Genomic DNA, 17285 nt, shown 5'->3' with positions numbered 1-17285 from the left:
ATATGGTGAGAACTACATTGGCATGCCTGCACTTAGGACACAATCTGTCATTAAGACAGTATGAACAAAGAATAGGCCTGGCCACAAATTCAAACTCCCCCAGATGTAATCACCACACAGAAGACACAGAACAAATTACATTACAATGCCCCACACTAACGATCCCCAGACAACAACACAACATATCTTCCCTGAGTGACATATCTACCAGGTAGCTGTTGCTGGTTACTGATGGCCACAGGTCGAGTTGTATCAAATTTTTTTCATACATACTTCCTCACCCCCCATCCCCCACCCACTCCCCCTCATGCATCACAGCATCATCTATACACAACCCCTCTCCATTTACCCCTATCTTCTGTCCTCTCCTGTCCTTCCTCCACAGACATTCCTCTCTTTTGTAAAGCCCCTTTCACCCCATCCATCCATCTCATCCTAGGACACTCCCTCATATTCACTCCTTCCACCTCCGCCTTCCACACTTCTTTTACTAATCTTTCTTCACTCATTCTTTCCATGTGTCCAAACCATCCCAATACTCTTTCATCAACCCTATCTCCCAGTTCCCTTTCCACCCCTGTTCTTCTCCTCACCCCCTCATTTCTCCCTCTATCTAGCCTAGTAACCCATCATACTTCTCAGATATTTCATCTCAAACACATACAAACTCCTTCTCTCTTCCTCTCTCATGTTCTATGTTTCTGCCCCGTACATTGCTGTTGGCACAATCACTCCTTCATATAACCTCCTTTTAGCATCCATTCCCAGATGTCTATTTCTCATTACACATTTTAATCCACCAAGGCATTTACTCGCTTCTCTCAATCTACATTCTACCTCCACCTCCACTCCTAACTTTCCTGTCACATTCGCACCCAAGTATCTAAAGCTATCTACTTCCTCCAGTTTCTCTCCCTTAATGCTCACTTCCAGCCTACTGTCACTCTCTCCCCTTGTACATCTCATCACCTTACTTTTGCCCACATTTATCTTCAGCTTCCTTCTTTCACACACCTTCTCAAACTCTGTCACTAACTTCCTCAATCCCTCCTCTGATCCTGTTACAAGTGCAGTGTCGTCAGCAAACAACAGCCGGCTCACCTCCCACTTTTCTCCATTTTCTTTAATCATCTCCAACCCCTGACCCACTACCCTTGCATTCACCTCTCGCACCACCCCATCCATGTAAAGATTCAACAGCCAGGGCGACATAACACATCCCTGATGAAGTCCCACCTTTACCTCAAACCACTCACTCTCTCCATTTCTAATCCTAGCACAAGCTCTGTTACTCTCGTAAAAAATCTTGACTGCTCTTAACAGCTTTCCTCCTATTCCATATATTTATAGTACCTCCCACAGTGCCTTTCTGTTTACCCTGTAATAAGCCTTTTCCAGGTTCATAAAGGCCCAAAAAACATCCTTACTTTTTCCTATAGCTTTCTCACATATCTGTCTTACCACAAAAAATCTGAGCTACACAACCCTTACCTGTCCTAAAACCACACTGTTCCTCAACAATTACTCCCTCTGTTTCTCTCCTAATCCTCTCAATCAAGACCCTCCCATAAGCCTTCCCAACTACATTTAACAAGCTGATCCCTCTGTAACTACTACACTCACATTTGTCCCTCTTTCCTTTGTAAAGTGGAACTATATAGGTAGTCCTCCGGCACTCTACCCTCTCTTTAACGAACATTAAATAACCTCACCAGCCAGTCCACCATAACTGTACCTCCTTTCTTCAGACATTCTGCATGGCATCCATCCAACCCAGGTGCCTTACCTGCTCTCATCATCTTAACGGCTGCTTTCACTTCATCCTTCCCTATTTCTCCTCCATTTTCCTCACTCATCACTCTCATTTTCTTACCACATCCCACTGCAACTACCTTTCCCTCCCTATCCTCCTTCACATTTAGCAACTCCTTAAAATACTCTGCCCAAATTCCTCTCACTGCCTTCTCTTCCATTATCATCTCTCCATCTGCACCTTTTACCTTTTCTTCTCTACTTGATTCGCCTCCTCTTCCTCTTTTAACTTCCTTCCAAAACATCTTTTTATTACTTTCAAAATTTTCTGTCATACTCTTTCCCCATTTCACATCTGCTCTCCTCTTTGCTTCCTTTGTCTTATGCTTCCTTTCTCTTTACTTTGTACCTCTCATACGATTCCCTCGTCTTAATTTGTAGCCAATCTATGAATGCCTGTTTCTTCTCTTTTACACCTTTCTTTGCTTCCTCATCCCACCACTCACTACCTTTCCTTCTATTTCCTCCCGCCCTTCTTGTTCCACACACCATCTTTGCACACCTTATGACTCCTTGAACCATCCCCATTTCTTCTCCACTCCTAGTTCTACTCTATCCTTTACTCTCTCCCACTCCTCTCTCAACTTCTTCTTAAACTCATTCTCCTTTTTTTCCTTATTTCAGCAGTTCATTCTAAGTACCTCCCTACCTTCTGCCCTTTTCCTCTTTCTCCACCTATTCTCCACTCTCAATTTACCTTCCACCAGGAAATGATCTGATATTCCCCCACTCTCTCCCCTCCCCTTAGAACATGTACATCCTTAACTCTTCCTACCATACTCCTGGTCACCACTATATAGTCCATTAACACTCTATCTGCCACCCTTCCATCCACCACCCTCTCCCATGTGTACTTATGCTTGACTTTCTTCTTAAACACAGTATTTGCTATCATCAACTCTCTTTCAAGACACATCTCCACCATCAATTCTCCACTACGATTTTTACCAGGAACTCCATACTTCCCAATCACTCTGTCAATTGGTTAATTTTCTACCCTAGCATTTAGGTCTCCCAATACAACTACATTGACATTTCTCCCTAATCCCTTTATGCACTCATTTATATCTACCCAAAAAGCCTCCCTTTCCTCTACGCTCTTTTCACTACCAGGCCCATTCGCACTTACAAAATCCCACATCTCCCTTCCCAGCTTCACCTTCATCCACATCAACCTTGATGACACCTCCTTCCACTCCACTACCCACTTACTTATCTCTTCACTTACTAGTATAGCCACCCCTTCTCTCCCTTGTCCCCTCTTCACTCCTGAGTACCTCCCAGCTACACTCCCAAACTCACAGTTGCCCTTTCCTTTCATTTTAGTTTCACTCAAAGCCAGTACATCCATCTTTCTTCTCACAAACATATTGCCTATCTCTTCCCTTTTACTCTCCTCTGTACCACATCCATGCACATTAAAAGACCCAAACCTTAGGGTACTGGTTGGAAAACTCCCAGACCCTCTTATGCCTTTTCTTTCTTTTTTAGGAATATCCCCTTATGGGGCTACAGGTAGTAGGACTCCTAATCCCATCCCCCGTCCCTTTTTTGTTGCCTTTTATGACTCAAGTGGAAATACTTGGTGGCAGTATTCTTTTGCCCCCACCACAGGGTAGGTAGGGGAAAAAAGGAAATGAATATTCAGAGAAATGGTACAGGACAGTAACAAGGGGTTGGGGGACAGCATAACGGAGGGACAGTCATAGTATAAAAGTGTCATCATTTCTCTATGTACTGAGTTTTCCTCTATCACAGACAAAATGATATGTGGCTCTGGTCCATAGCGGTGCCTCATATAGACCCCAAAGTATCAATTGCATGCTACTCTGCCACAATAACATGCAGCCAATACCCCAGACGGCTCTACTTCCTCAAAATACAACTAGGTAAATACACCTTGTCCACACATACAAGCAACTATGTAGTCCTAATCAGTAGTCACTTTATTACACTATCATTCTCCTCTAACATCACAGGTATTATCCTAGCATCTCCCACTATCCTACTCCACATTCAACAACTCCCTTACATACTTTATCCATCTTCCCCTTATCACCTTACTTAATATGTATCTGCATCCCTTACTTTCTCCTCTCTACCTGTCTCACCTCTCCTGTTTTCACTTCCTTCCAACATATCTTTTTATTACTTTCAAAATTCTCTATCAGCAGGATTAAACCACCATGGTGAAGTACAGAGGCTACATCATCCCTCTGGATGCTGCAGTGGAGATCAATCTCAGCTTCATCAATAACAGATGGAATAACTTCAAATACAAAATTCACAAACCTACCCCACATTACATCTGCCCTCCTCTTGGTCTCCCTCACCTTGCATTTTTCTTCCATCCTCTTCTGTACCTTTCATACACTTTTCCATTTCTTCTGTATAACTATTCTTCATATGCTTACTTCTTTTCCTACACCACTGCCTTAATCTCTTCATCCTACCAGTCATTGTCTCCCCAGCATGGTTCCCAACAATCGGCAAGATGGTCACAAACAATTAACAAACTACAGAATGGAGCATACAGGAGGCATCAAAACCCTCCTACTTGAGACCTACATATAGAAACCAAAATACTCCCCATGGAATGGAGACCAAGAAAATGCATTTCTCTTGGAGTGTGTTAGACATGAGACTGAAAAAATTATATAATCAAGAAAAAATAGTTCAAGGAATAAGATGGAGGGAGTAGAAAATTAAAACTAGCTTATACCACTAATATAGACAGATTAATCTCAGGATCAAATGAAGTAAATGATTATCTGTCAGAAGAAAAACCAGACATAATGGGAATTGTGGAGACAAAATTAAATTGTTTTTTTTTAAGAAAAACTTAAATGTGATGAAAGTTACATATGGAGAGAACAGGGTGGAGATGATCACAATAAGAGTCGAAGATAGCGACATGAAAAGCAAGAAGTTTGCAGTGATTTATGTGCCCCCATAAACAGGGTCTTGGAGAGAGATTATTCCAAAATGTTAGAAGATACGAGATGCTGAAGGATGGAAGTAACCTGGTACTTATGGGAAATTCTAACTGCAAAGAAATCTGTTGGAAAGAGATGACAGTGAAATGTGGAGAGGATCAATGGGAAAATGTATTACTTGACATGACCATAGAATATACAATGACATAATGGGTAAAAGAAAACACTAGATTTAGAAATAATGAAGACCCATTGAGACTAGATTTATCATTTACATCAGAACCTGAAACTGTGGACAAAATTGAATACAAGAAACCAATTGCAAAGAGTGCCCATATACTACTCGGGTTAGAACTAAAGGAGGAAATATAGACAAAAATGAGAAACACAGAAAAGAAAGATTGATGTATAGTAAAACAGACTTTGAGAAACTTAAGAAATTTTGTCTTAAAGCAAACTGGGAAAAATTCTACAAGGAAGAAATACAAGTGGAAAAAAAATGAATGAATGATTCTAATGAAAATCTAAAAATGAAGTGGATAAATATGTCCCAAAGCAAAAACAGGAAAAGGTGTTTAACAGAAGATGTGGCAAAGCAAAAGATAGAAGAGATAAATCTTGGAAAAGATGGAGAAAAGACAAAAAACCTATAAAGTGGTAAATATATATAATCAAAGGAATATGTAAAAATATATAGGGAAGAAAAAGAAATCATGAAAATACAATAGAAAAATGTAAGGATCAGCCAAAACTATTTTATAGATATGTATGTGGTAAACTAGAAAAAAAACAGGAAATAGTGAAACTACACCAAGGATATATGGAATACACAGAAGATACAGAAATAGCTAAAGTCATAAGCAAACACTTCAAGTCAGTTTTTACTAGAGAAAATGTACAACATTGGGAGAAGTGGAATGCCCCCATGAGGGAAACACTAGTAACACAAAAAGAAATAATGGACCAAATAATGAACCTTGATGTCAGGAAATTGCATGGCCCAGATAGAATAGCAAACTGGATACTAAAAGAATGTAAAGAACTAATAGATCAAATATATTATGGCAAGTTTGGTTTTAGCGCATAATGAACACAAAGGCTTGGCTTGGCGTGGTTTGGCTTGGGGCACGCCACAGCTTCCCAGGGACGCGCCTTTGTTCCGGGTTAATTCCGCCCCATACGAGGTCACATGACTGTAGGCCTAAGGGGTGATTGGACAGCGCGCATAGCAGGAAGCCGACTAGCATCCGACGCGACCCGATCGGGAGAGAGGTCATTCTAGGTCTTGCAAGCGACGAAGACAGTCACAGCATGCCATCTCCAAGAGTAAGGTTGCTCCAGAGTAAGTACAAGCTTGCCCCATCTTGCCACATTCCATTCTTCCCATAGTCGAACTCCGAAAACACATAAGTAGTCCACAGAATAAAAGTAGAGCCAACACACGCCAGTGTTTTTGTCAGCCTATATCACCCACTTGGCTATCCTACCATAATATAACATAAATTGCTCACTCATGGAAGGAAAATACCAGAAGACTGGGAAAATGCCAATATCATACCAATTTATAAAGGAGGAAATAAGGAAAACCCAACAAATTACATACTGGTTTCCCTTACAAGCACAGTAGCTAAAATTTGTGAAAAAGTTATAAAAAGTAGATAGATAAAACATCTGGAGGAGAACAATATACTAAATCTGAGACAATTCAGATTTAGACAGGGAAGTTCATATACCATATATTTGATCTATTTTTACTCAAGACTACTAGATATAATACAGGAAAGTGACAGATGGGCTGGTTGTGCTTTCCTAGATCTACAAAAAGCTTTTGATAAAGTCCCACACAAAAAAACTAAGAAAACTGGAAACCATAGGAGGGATACAAGGTAAACTACTGATATGAATGGAGGACTTTTTGCATGGAAGAAAAATGAGGACAGTGCTCAGAGATAAAAGTTCTACTTGGGAAGAGGTGATTAGTGAGTTCCACAAAGATCAGTATTAGCACCAATAATGTTTGCTATTTACGTGAATGCCATGGACGAGAGTGTGGAATGTTACATGAGCTTCTTTGTAGATGACACAAAACTGTTAGAGTGAGTACTGAAATGGACTGTGAGTCGCTACAGAGATCTGAACAGGGTTTGGGAATTGAGTCAGAAGTATGAAATGGACTTCAACATATATGTAGTATAATGGAATTTGGAAAAAGTAAGAAAAAAGGATATCACGACAATATAAAACTGGTGCAAAGCAAGTAAAGAAAGTGGTATCTGAAAAAGACCTGGGAGTAATCATTACAAAGGATATGTCCCCTGATAAACAGATAAACAAAACTGTCAATGAAACCTATAATTTGTTAAGATCAATAAAAGTGGCTTTTACTTACTTGGATGAAGAAACGGTAAAGAAAATATTAGTCACACTGATAAGGCCAAAATTGGAGTATGCAGCAACACTACGGTCACCCAGGACTAAAAAGAATATATGGAAAATTGAGAGAATCTGGAGAGGAACTATGAAGATGGCCCCAACATTATCAAAAATATCATATGATGACAGATTGTCAAAACTAGAATTACCAACTTTGGAACAAAGAAGAGAAAGAGGTGACTTGTTGACCATCTATAGAATTATGAGAGGTATAGAAGTCCTTGATAGAGAAGACTTACTAAATTGGGATAAGAGAAACACAAGAGGACATGGAGGGAAGCTCAAAAAGGGGGTATAGAAGTCCTTGATAGAGAAGACTTACTAAATTGGGATAAGAGAAACAAGAGGACATGGAGGGAAGCTCAAAAAGGACAGTTATAGAAGAGACCTGAAAAAGAACAACTTTCCCCACAGAGTTGTGGATGTATGGAACACACTGGGCGAAACAATAGTGTGTGCAAAAACAATACACAAATTTAAGAGCAAATTAGATATGGCAAGATACAGAGACAGGACACCAAGAGCATAGTTCCCCTTCAGGTAAAATATAACTAGGTAAAGTACATACACACACAAAAACACCAGCAGCATACTACACAAACTTCTACCACAACCTTCCCCTATACCACACAAAAACATATGTACACCCAGATCACTAAACAAGCCCTTGAAGACAGATCACCTAACTCAATACTCCAACAATCCCCAGATATAAGCCCCACATATGGTGAGAACTACATTGGCATGCCTGCACTTAGGACACAATCTGTCATTAAGACAGTATGAACAAAGAATAGGCCTGGCCACAAATTCAAACTCCCCCAGATGTAATCACCACACAGAAGACACAGAACAAATTACATTACAATGCCCCACACTAACGATCCCCAGACAACAACACAACATATCTTCCCTGAGTGACATATCTACCAGGTAGCTGTTGCTGGTTACTGATGGCCACAGGTCTTTTGCAAGAGAGACCAGGGACTGATTGATTCATTCACTGGTTCTTTCTTTTCTCTTCCATCCTCTTCATCACCAAATACCATCTCTCCATACTTTAGCACTTCCTTTTTTGAAATATACCTAATTCATTCTTCCTCTAATCCAGATTATAATACAATATTTCTTCCTTGAGTGATTTGTGGATCTATCTGCTGGCTTTTGCTGGTTACCTGTGAACTATGGGTTTCCTGCAAGAAAGACCTGGAGAAACAGATGGACTGATCTGGTGGGTGTTACCAGACACCTGGGAGCTACAGGACTGCTAGACAGATCTGTGGCAATAGATTGATTCACTAACTGATCTTCCTACTCCACTTTTAATTTCCCTTCCAATAGATAACAATCTGACAATCCATTGCCCTCTCCACTGACCACATTAATATCCAGAACTCTTTCAATCCTCCTTTAGGGCACCACTACATAGCCCATTAATGACCTCTTGACTACCTTTCCACTCACCAACCTGGCCCACATATGGTTATCTTTCTTCTTTACCAGCGCCTTATAAATATGCATACATACATCTATATCTTTCCATTATAATTCCTTCTTGCCACTCCATACCCCCTTACTACTCTATTGGCTCACATCTCTGGGATTAAGATTCTCTAACACCACTACATTCACATTTCTCGCACAATTCTCTACACACATCAGTCCAAAACTCTTCCCTTTCCTTCTCTCTCTTCTCTCTTCCAGGGACATATGCACTTATAAATATCCCTAGTCTCCATCCCTTTCTCACCTTTGCCCAGATTAGCCTCAATGACACTTCTTTCCACTCCACCATGCACTTTCCTATTTCATCACTTACCAGCAGTGCCACTCCTCTACCTTGCTTTATTGCTACTCCCAATACCTTACCCACCACACCCAAAATCCACTTCATCTTTCCCTTTCAGTTTTGTTTCACTCAATACTAACACTTATTCCTAAGGATGAATGGATTAGACAGATGAGAGTGTGGGCGGAGGAAGAACAACTGAAGATGGGCTGGAACTCCTTCATTGCTTCCCTGTCATTGTTATTCTTATAAGAGTTAATATAGGCAGCTTCAACCATTTTTCTCGTGTCCCTTTTTAATCCCATATGTAGGACCTTGACCCCATCCCAGTGGGGCAAATGTCCAGATTGGTCAGTGTGCTGAACGAGTGAGTTAGACATCCTGTGTGACCTCAAGTCCCTTTTATGCTTGGCTAGCCAAGCATAAAAGGGACTTCAGGTCACAAAAGATGTCTAACTCACTCATTCAGCATGCTGACAAATCTGGACATTTGCCCCACTGGGATGGGGTCGAGGTCCTACATACGGGATTAAAAAGGGACATGGGAGAAACAGTTGAAGCTGCCTATATTAACTCTTATGAAAATAACAATGACAGGGAAGGTTTCATATGTTTATTGAAGGCAGTAAGCAAATTGATAATAAATGCAATTGGGAAACATATACATAGTACGGGAATGGGAATCCCCAGACAGCCAGCGGGATGACCTGTCCGTATCTCCGTCTTCGAGTGTATAATTGTAAGGTTTGAGCTGTTTGTAGACAGCTTACTGAAGAAGACCGAGTCAGACGAAACATATAAGCAATAAAGGAGCTCCAGCCCATCTTTGCTTGTTCTTTCTCCACCCACACTCTCACTTATTCCTAACATTAATAAAAATTCTCTTCATGAGTGACTTACTGGCCTAACTGGTGGCAGTGGCCATTTTCTTTGTGAGAGCACAGATTGCTCCACTAGAAAGATATGACTTATACTTACAGTACAGCAACAACTAGGTTGGTGACTTCTGGGAAAAAGACCAAGCACAAGCCAGGTCCAACAAGACCTATACTAGTCATGAGACGTCTAACACGAAGAGGTGCCCATCCTACAGCAATAAGTTGATCTGCTGTGTGCCCCCATGCTGCAAAATAGGTACATTTTGTTCTATACAATATCTTCCTTCTAAGCACTTTTAACATTAGCCTTTATATTTGTAAACATATTTCATTGATCTAACACTCCTAAAAATAATACTAAAAGTAAACTGAAGGAAATACTTCTATCATCAATGGACATTAAGATAGGAGCACCTAAACTTACCAATTCCACAGAGAGAACTGACAATATAAGGCACTGCTGTGAGACTCATGCTCTCCTTGTTTGCTCCCAGGGTTCGAGAGAGATATGTAGGAAGCCAGGACATAATAATGTAATTGCTCCAGTTCATTGCAAAATGTGCAATGTACATTGCCCAGAGGGACCAGTGGCTAACCCAATCCATCCAAGAAATAGACACTTCATTTTCCTGTTCCAATGAAAAAAATTAAATTTTATGTTGATTCTTTCACATTAAACAAAAGTTTACTGTCCTACTACTGCAGAAAGGGGATTTCTACAGACCAATCTAAAATGAACATACCCAAAGCAAAACTATCATAAATATAGATCAGACTGACAGAGAAAGTATTTGATGGTTACTAATTTCAATTCTTTTTGAATTCCCCACACTTGTATGCATTCTCTCTTCATGCAAATAACATATAAAAACTTTCATATTTTTATATTACAATCTCGTATAAAATAACTATTTGAATATCAAATCTGACAAGCATCTAAGCATAAGATTTCAAAATACATAGTTAATAAACCTGATCTAACAGCTGTTGTCCTTCTTCATCACTTTGAGAGGGTGGGTCATGGTATGTAAGCAACCAGCAGCCAACCCATGCAAGGCCAAGTCCACCAAACAGTTCAAACGCAAGATGCCAATCCAGATGTGGAACAAACTGCAACAAATGTAAAATTAAGATGCATGTGTATATTTTACCTAGTTCTATCTTAAGGAAGGGGAGCTATGCTTGTGGTGTCCCATCTCTGTATCTCACAGTATCTAGTTTGCTCTTAAATTCGTGTATAGTTTTTGCACACACTATTATTTTATCCAGTTTGTTCCAGATATCCACCACTCTGTGTGAAAACTATTTCTTTTTTTCAGGTCTCTTTTATAACTATCCTTTTTGACTTTCTTTTCATGTCCCCTTGTATTTCTTTTATCCTAATTATACAGTATTTACCTATTCTTTATTCCTTTCAAAATTTGCAAAATTAAATTCATGTGTACCATATTTTCCGGCTTAAAATGTGCATCGGGTTATAATGCGCACCCATGCACTTCGTTATCTTAGTACACAGATAGCGCGCACCGATGTATAACGCGCATGCCAGGAAAAGTCATTGGTGGCTAAAGCTCGTGAACTGCATGTATGCGACTCCTGCTTGCGTTGGTCCATTGTTTTGTGGGAAATTTGAGCCATGAAAAGTTTATTGAATACAAAATGTACATGAAAAATTTCAGATTTTTACAGAAAAATTGTAATTTACTATCCTGAGGGAATAATTCATCTTACAAGTTTTTATCACCGTGTACAAGTTTTTATCGCCATGCAGCAACAAACTATGTTTCGGTTCATAAGTGTCTTTACTGAAGTGACTACAAACTCTCGCAAGAGGGTGTTTAGTGTAGGCTAGATTGGCAATAGAACTGTCAATCTCGGCCCTGATCTAGCATATTCCGGGTGAGCTAAAACGGCCAACGTTCATGATGTTGTTGTTGTTGTTGTTGTTGTACGGATCCCAAATATTTGCATAGACGATAATTAATGTTAGTAAAAATAATCCAATGAAATAACGGCGATTAATTACTTAGTATCATGTGAATGAGGTTACATGGAGAAGTATTTTTCATTGGCTAGAGCCACCGCTGGGAAATCTGTTGATTTGTCACTAAATTGTCAGTTTAGGCATCAATCAGGACACAACTAAGAAAAAGTCGGAACTACATGTACCGGTATATGACTCATGTTGTGTGTTGGTCCCTTATTACTTTGTAGCTTAAATAGTTTGTAGGAAATGTGATCCAAAAAAAGTTTATTGAAAGTAAAATATACAGAAAAATTTCAGGATTTTTACAGAAAATGTTCATTTTATATCTTGAGGAAATAATTTGTCTTTACCATTTTTTATTTAATACTGAAACAAACTACAGACTGTTTCGTTTTAGCTTTGAACCTGCAATGACAGTGGTGAAATAGGACAGTCTCTCATCGAGGTGACGTTTAGTTAATATAACTCCCGAAAGAGGGTGTTGTAGTCAGGTGTTTGACACGAGTTTATGAACGGCTGCACCGGAATTTGTACCATACCTAAAGTGAAGCAACAAAGCCAACATAAAAATTCAAACTAGGATGCTGTGAACATGGGTAAATATCATGAATATTGATCATGTTTCATGGTGTTTAGGCCTATTTAAACATGAAAAATAAGATTCGATAGATCCTACCTATACCAAATATTTATATAGCCCATGCTGGCGTATTCTTTCATGTCACCATGGCTGTTCTTGTTCTCACGGAACGTCACAGAGAAGTGTGCCCGTCCCGACTTTGTGACAGCCAACATCGTCACGTTGTTGTGAAAAAAATTACACACACAGCCGCAGAATTTTTATCGAAGGCCGTAGATAATGCGCACCACCTGATAACACGCACCCCCCATTTTTAGGCCCTTCCAATGGAAAAAAGTCGCGCACTATACGCCGGAAAATACGGTAGGTTGTAAAATCACTGATGAAAAATATAACACATTTGTTAACCACTATTATAATATTTTGTTATTGGACTTTTTCATACTCTGAACTGTTTGTTTGGCTGCTTGTCATACTCTGTAAACATTCATATATTGTGTCTAACCATATTTACCTAGTTGTATTATACAGGAAGGGAGATGCTTGTGGTGACCCGTCTTTGTATCTTTCAGCATCAAGGTTTTTTTTTAAAATCTTGAATAGTGTTTGCACACACTGTTTCTTTATCTAAGTTATTCCAGGTATACAGTACTCTGTGTGGGAAGCTTTTTTTTTTTTTTTTATCTCTTCTATAGTTATCCTTTTGAGTTTTTTTTGTGTCCTCTTGCTTTTCCATTGTCCCATTTTAGTAAATCATTCCTATAAAGGATTTCCATTCCTTTCATGATTCTATAGTCAGCAGATCTCCTCTTTCTCTTCCTTGTTCCAGAGTTGGTAATTCCAATTTGGACAATCTTTGTCTGTATATTAATTTGGAAAGAGTTGGTGCCAATTTTGTTGTTGCTCTTTGTATTCTTTCTAATTTCTTTATATTCTTTTTAGTACTGGGTGTCCATAGTATTGCTGCATACTCCAGTTTTGGTCTTATTAGTGTAACTAATATTTTTTTAATCATTTCCTCATCCAAGTAGTCAAATGCCACTTTCAATGACCTTAATAGGTTGAAGGTTTCTCTGACTATCTTATTGATATGTTTATCCAGTGTCATGTCTTTGCTGATTATTACTCCAAGGTCTCTTTTCAAGTTCACTTTTTTGACTTCTTCTTCACCAATTTTATAATTTCTTGATATTCTGTTTTTACTTTTTCAAAACATTATACTACACTTCCCACTTCTGAGTCCATTTCCAAATTTTGTCCAGGTCTAACTGTAATGATTCACTATCCTCCTCGGTTTTTACTTTTAGTATTTTTGCATCATCTGGGAAGAAATTCATATAACACTCTACTCCTTCATCCATATCATTTATATATATAGCAAACATGACAATTTGAGTATTTGCTTCTAATTACTACCCTCATTTTTCTCCCAGTCAGGAAGTCTTCCATCCATTCCAATAATTTTCCTCTGATGCCACCTACTGATTCTATTTTTCTTATTAGTTTCTTGTGTGGTACCTTATCAAATGCTTTTTGTAGGTAAAGGCACAGTCTGCCCATCCATCCCTCTCTTGTATTATTTCTATTAGTCTCGAATAGAAGCAGATCAGGTTTGTTGTACATGATCTTCCTTGTCTAAATCCAAATTGATTTGGATTCAGTATAGTTTTTTCTTCCAAATGTTTAACCCATCTACTTTTGAAAACTTTTTCACATATTTTTGCTCTTGTGCTTGTTAGGGAGACCAGTCTGTAGTTGGTTGGATTACCCTTGTTTCCTCCCTTATATGTTGGTACAATATTTGCATTTTTCCAGTCCTGTGGTACCTTTCCTTCTTTGAGTGAGTATTTAATTATATTGTACATTTTATCTGTTAACTCCTCTATGCATTCTTTCAGTATCTAATTTGCAATTCCATCCGGACCATGTGTTTTTTTGACATCAAGTTTTTTTAATTGGTTGCTGATTTCCTTATGTGTTACAGTTATTTCCTTCATGGGGGGGGGAGGGGATTCTCTCTCTGTATTCCCTCACAGTTAGGTGAGTTCTCAATTGTGAATACAGATTTGAAATGATTGCTCATAATTTCTGTCATTTCTAGTTCTTCTGTATATTCATAATTTCCTTGGTGCAGCTTTTCTTTTTCTTGTTTATCTTTTAGTTTACTATTTACATACCTGTTAAATAGTTTAGGTTGTTCCTTTTATTTTTCTATTATTTCTCTTTCATAGTTTCTCTTTTCATCTCTGTGTATTTTTACATAATCTTTTCTTAGTTTGGTGTATGTTTTGTCTTTTTTCCATATTTTCCAAGCTTTGTCTCTTTTATCCTTAGCTTCACTACATTTTTTGTTGTACCAGTTTTTGTGTATACTCTTTCTTGTTTTTGTTGTGGTACATATTTGTTCACGCCATTATAAATTTCTTTTAGTATATTCCATTTCTTTTCCATCCTTGTTTCTTCATTTAAGAATTTTTCCCAATTTGCATTATGAAAGAATTTTTAAGTTTCTCAAAACTCATTTTGTTGTACATTAGTCTTCCTAATCTATGTTTCTCATTTCTTCTTAAGTCCATTTGCTCTTTTAGTTCAAATTCTATTAGTACATGGTCACTCTTTCCTATTGGAGTTTTGTAATCAATTCTGTCCACAATTTCAGGTTCTGACGTAAGTATTAAATACAGTCTTAAAAATTAAATACAGTTACTCATTTTTTCTGTATCTGGTATTTTCCTTTATGATGAGTTCTGTATGTTCAGTAAATGATATGTAGAAAATATCGTATAAACTAGCATTTTCTGGCTTCACTTATATTCTGTTATATTATATAAGTTACATCCTGTAATGTATTTTCAAGTCTATTTGTGTTTGAGTTGAATAAAGCTTGGGAACAGCAGCTATGTCTCTTATTGTCATTTCAATTTATTCAACTCGATAATGGAAAAACTACTAAGGCCGGCCCGTCTGAATTTGGACCCCAGCTCCCCTACTGCATCGCGGGAGTGGAAACACTAGTACAAGATTTTCTCCAACTTCATTCAAGAGTGTGGAGAAAATGCACCTGACAAACTAAGAACTCTTGTGAGCTGTGTTAGTCATAATGTTTATGAGTATATTGAAGAATGTACCGACTATGATTTCGCCATTTCTGTTTTGTAAAAGTTGTATGTAAAGACAGTTAATGAAATATTCACTAGGCACTTGCTCGCAACTCATCAACAGAAGTCTGTTGAAACTTCAAATAAAGTTTTGAGAGAACTACGTAAGTTAGGTAAAGATTGTAATCTAAAAGTGGTTAGTGCTGAACAGTACAAGGAAGAGTTAATTTGGGATACCTTTATTAATGGTCTCACCTTATCTTCGATTCGCCAACCTCTCTTAGAAAATAAAATTTTAGATTTACAGGTGGCTTATGATCAGGCATATTCTTTAGACTTAGCTCAACAAAGTGTCAGCTCTTACAGTCTCTTATCTCCTCAGTTTGTGCACATTGCCACTGTGATCCCAGCTTGAAATTCTACCGGTAATAAGTGTGGCACGAAAAGCCATTTCACTTGTGTGTGTATGTCAAAGGCACCTGCACCTACAGGTAAGACCCCTACAGCTACTATGTTTGACTCCTCCCAGCTATCAGTCCTTGCTACTATCTCTGGCACCACTTTCCCTCAGAGTCTCCACCTAGTGACCACTTCGACAACGATCAATGAGCAAAAGTTAACTGTGATTGTCGATTCCTGCAGTGATGACAGTTACATAGATGAAGTTGCACAGGACTTGAAACTTCTAATACATTGAACCAATAAAGATGTCACTCTAGCTCAGAAATCATTGCACGCTGACTCCCATGGTTATGTCAAAGTTGACTTGATGCTACATCTTAACCTCTTAATCACTTCAGTACGGGACTTAAATCTCGCGGGCAGCAGCCAATGCCAGCCGTATGACGTGTCGTAATAATACTCGCATCATAAAATATAGTCACCGCTTATATCGATCGTTCTCTCTTTCACCCGCGAATTTTGAAAACCACAGAGAATGGGATTAAGGGCGCATTTGGGAGAATGTAAAAACACAGGGGCGACTACAATAAATATAATCAAGACGCTGATATGGCAGCGTCGCGAATCCACTTGCTCCTCATGACGCCTACGTGTGCGGCACCGTATGGAAGGGGTTAACCTCTTCACTTGGGCACATCGCATGTCTGGCAGCATTAGCTGCTTGACATGCGATGTTGCGTCATAATAATTGCATTATGAAAAATAAAGTCAGTGTTCAATCATTTGTTCTCTTTCACTTGTGAATTTTGATAACCATAGAAAATATGATGAAGCCAGTTTAGAGAGAATGTAGGTTACATAGGTACAACTACAATAAATATAATCAAGACGTCGACGTCGGCATCCTCGCATACCCACTTGCTCCTCATGACGCCTCACCGTATGGAAGTGGTTAAACAACAGACTTACCCATCCACTTGTCTTGCACTAATGAAGGATTTGTGCTGTGGGGTACTGCTTTGCCAGGACTTCCAAAAACAGCATCAGTGTGTAGCCACTGAATACGGTGGACCAAAACCTATACTCAAATTACCTGATACTAACTTGTATTGTTCTCTGGCAGCAGCTGCTGTCAATGAGCCTTCTCTTTTCCAACATTTGTCACCTAACTGTAAGCCCATAGTCACTAAGTCAAGATGTTACCGTAAAGATGACAGAGAATTCATTGAAATGGAAACAAACCATCTGCTTGCTGAGGGTATTATTGAAAATAACTTATCCCAATGGGGGGCCCAAGTTGTAGTAGTGAAGGACCCAATGAATCGGCATAAGAAAAGGATGCGTGTTGATTACTCACAAACTGTGAATCT

At 38.8% G+C, this 17285-nt stretch overlaps 1 protein-coding gene across 1 annotated transcript in view; it reads right to left on the bottom strand.

Annotated features, from left to right (window-relative positions):
- The window catches only part of LOC143020639 (uncharacterized), a 111029-nt gene that overhangs the window by 44703 nt on the left and 49041 nt on the right, over positions 1-17285 (bottom strand). The window contains exons 5-7 of the mRNA XM_076177137.1: positions 10821-10958; positions 10273-10477; positions 9949-10093 (exon numbers count right to left, since the gene is read on the bottom strand). Of these exons, the coding sequence (XP_076033252.1) occupies positions 9949-10093; positions 10273-10477; positions 10821-10958 (488 nt within the window). The remainder of the gene's footprint in view (positions 1-9948; positions 10094-10272; positions 10478-10820; positions 10959-17285) is intronic.

Source organism: Oratosquilla oratoria, chromosome 40, assembly GCF_046742065.1.
Source record: "Oratosquilla oratoria isolate Oo_2021 chromosome 40, ASM4674206v1, whole genome shotgun sequence".
Taxonomy (NCBI): domain Eukaryota; kingdom Metazoa; phylum Arthropoda; class Malacostraca; order Stomatopoda; family Squillidae; genus Oratosquilla; species Oratosquilla oratoria.
The sequence above is the reverse complement of the archived record's forward strand: the minus strand, read 5'-3'. Positions and strand labels throughout refer to the sequence as shown.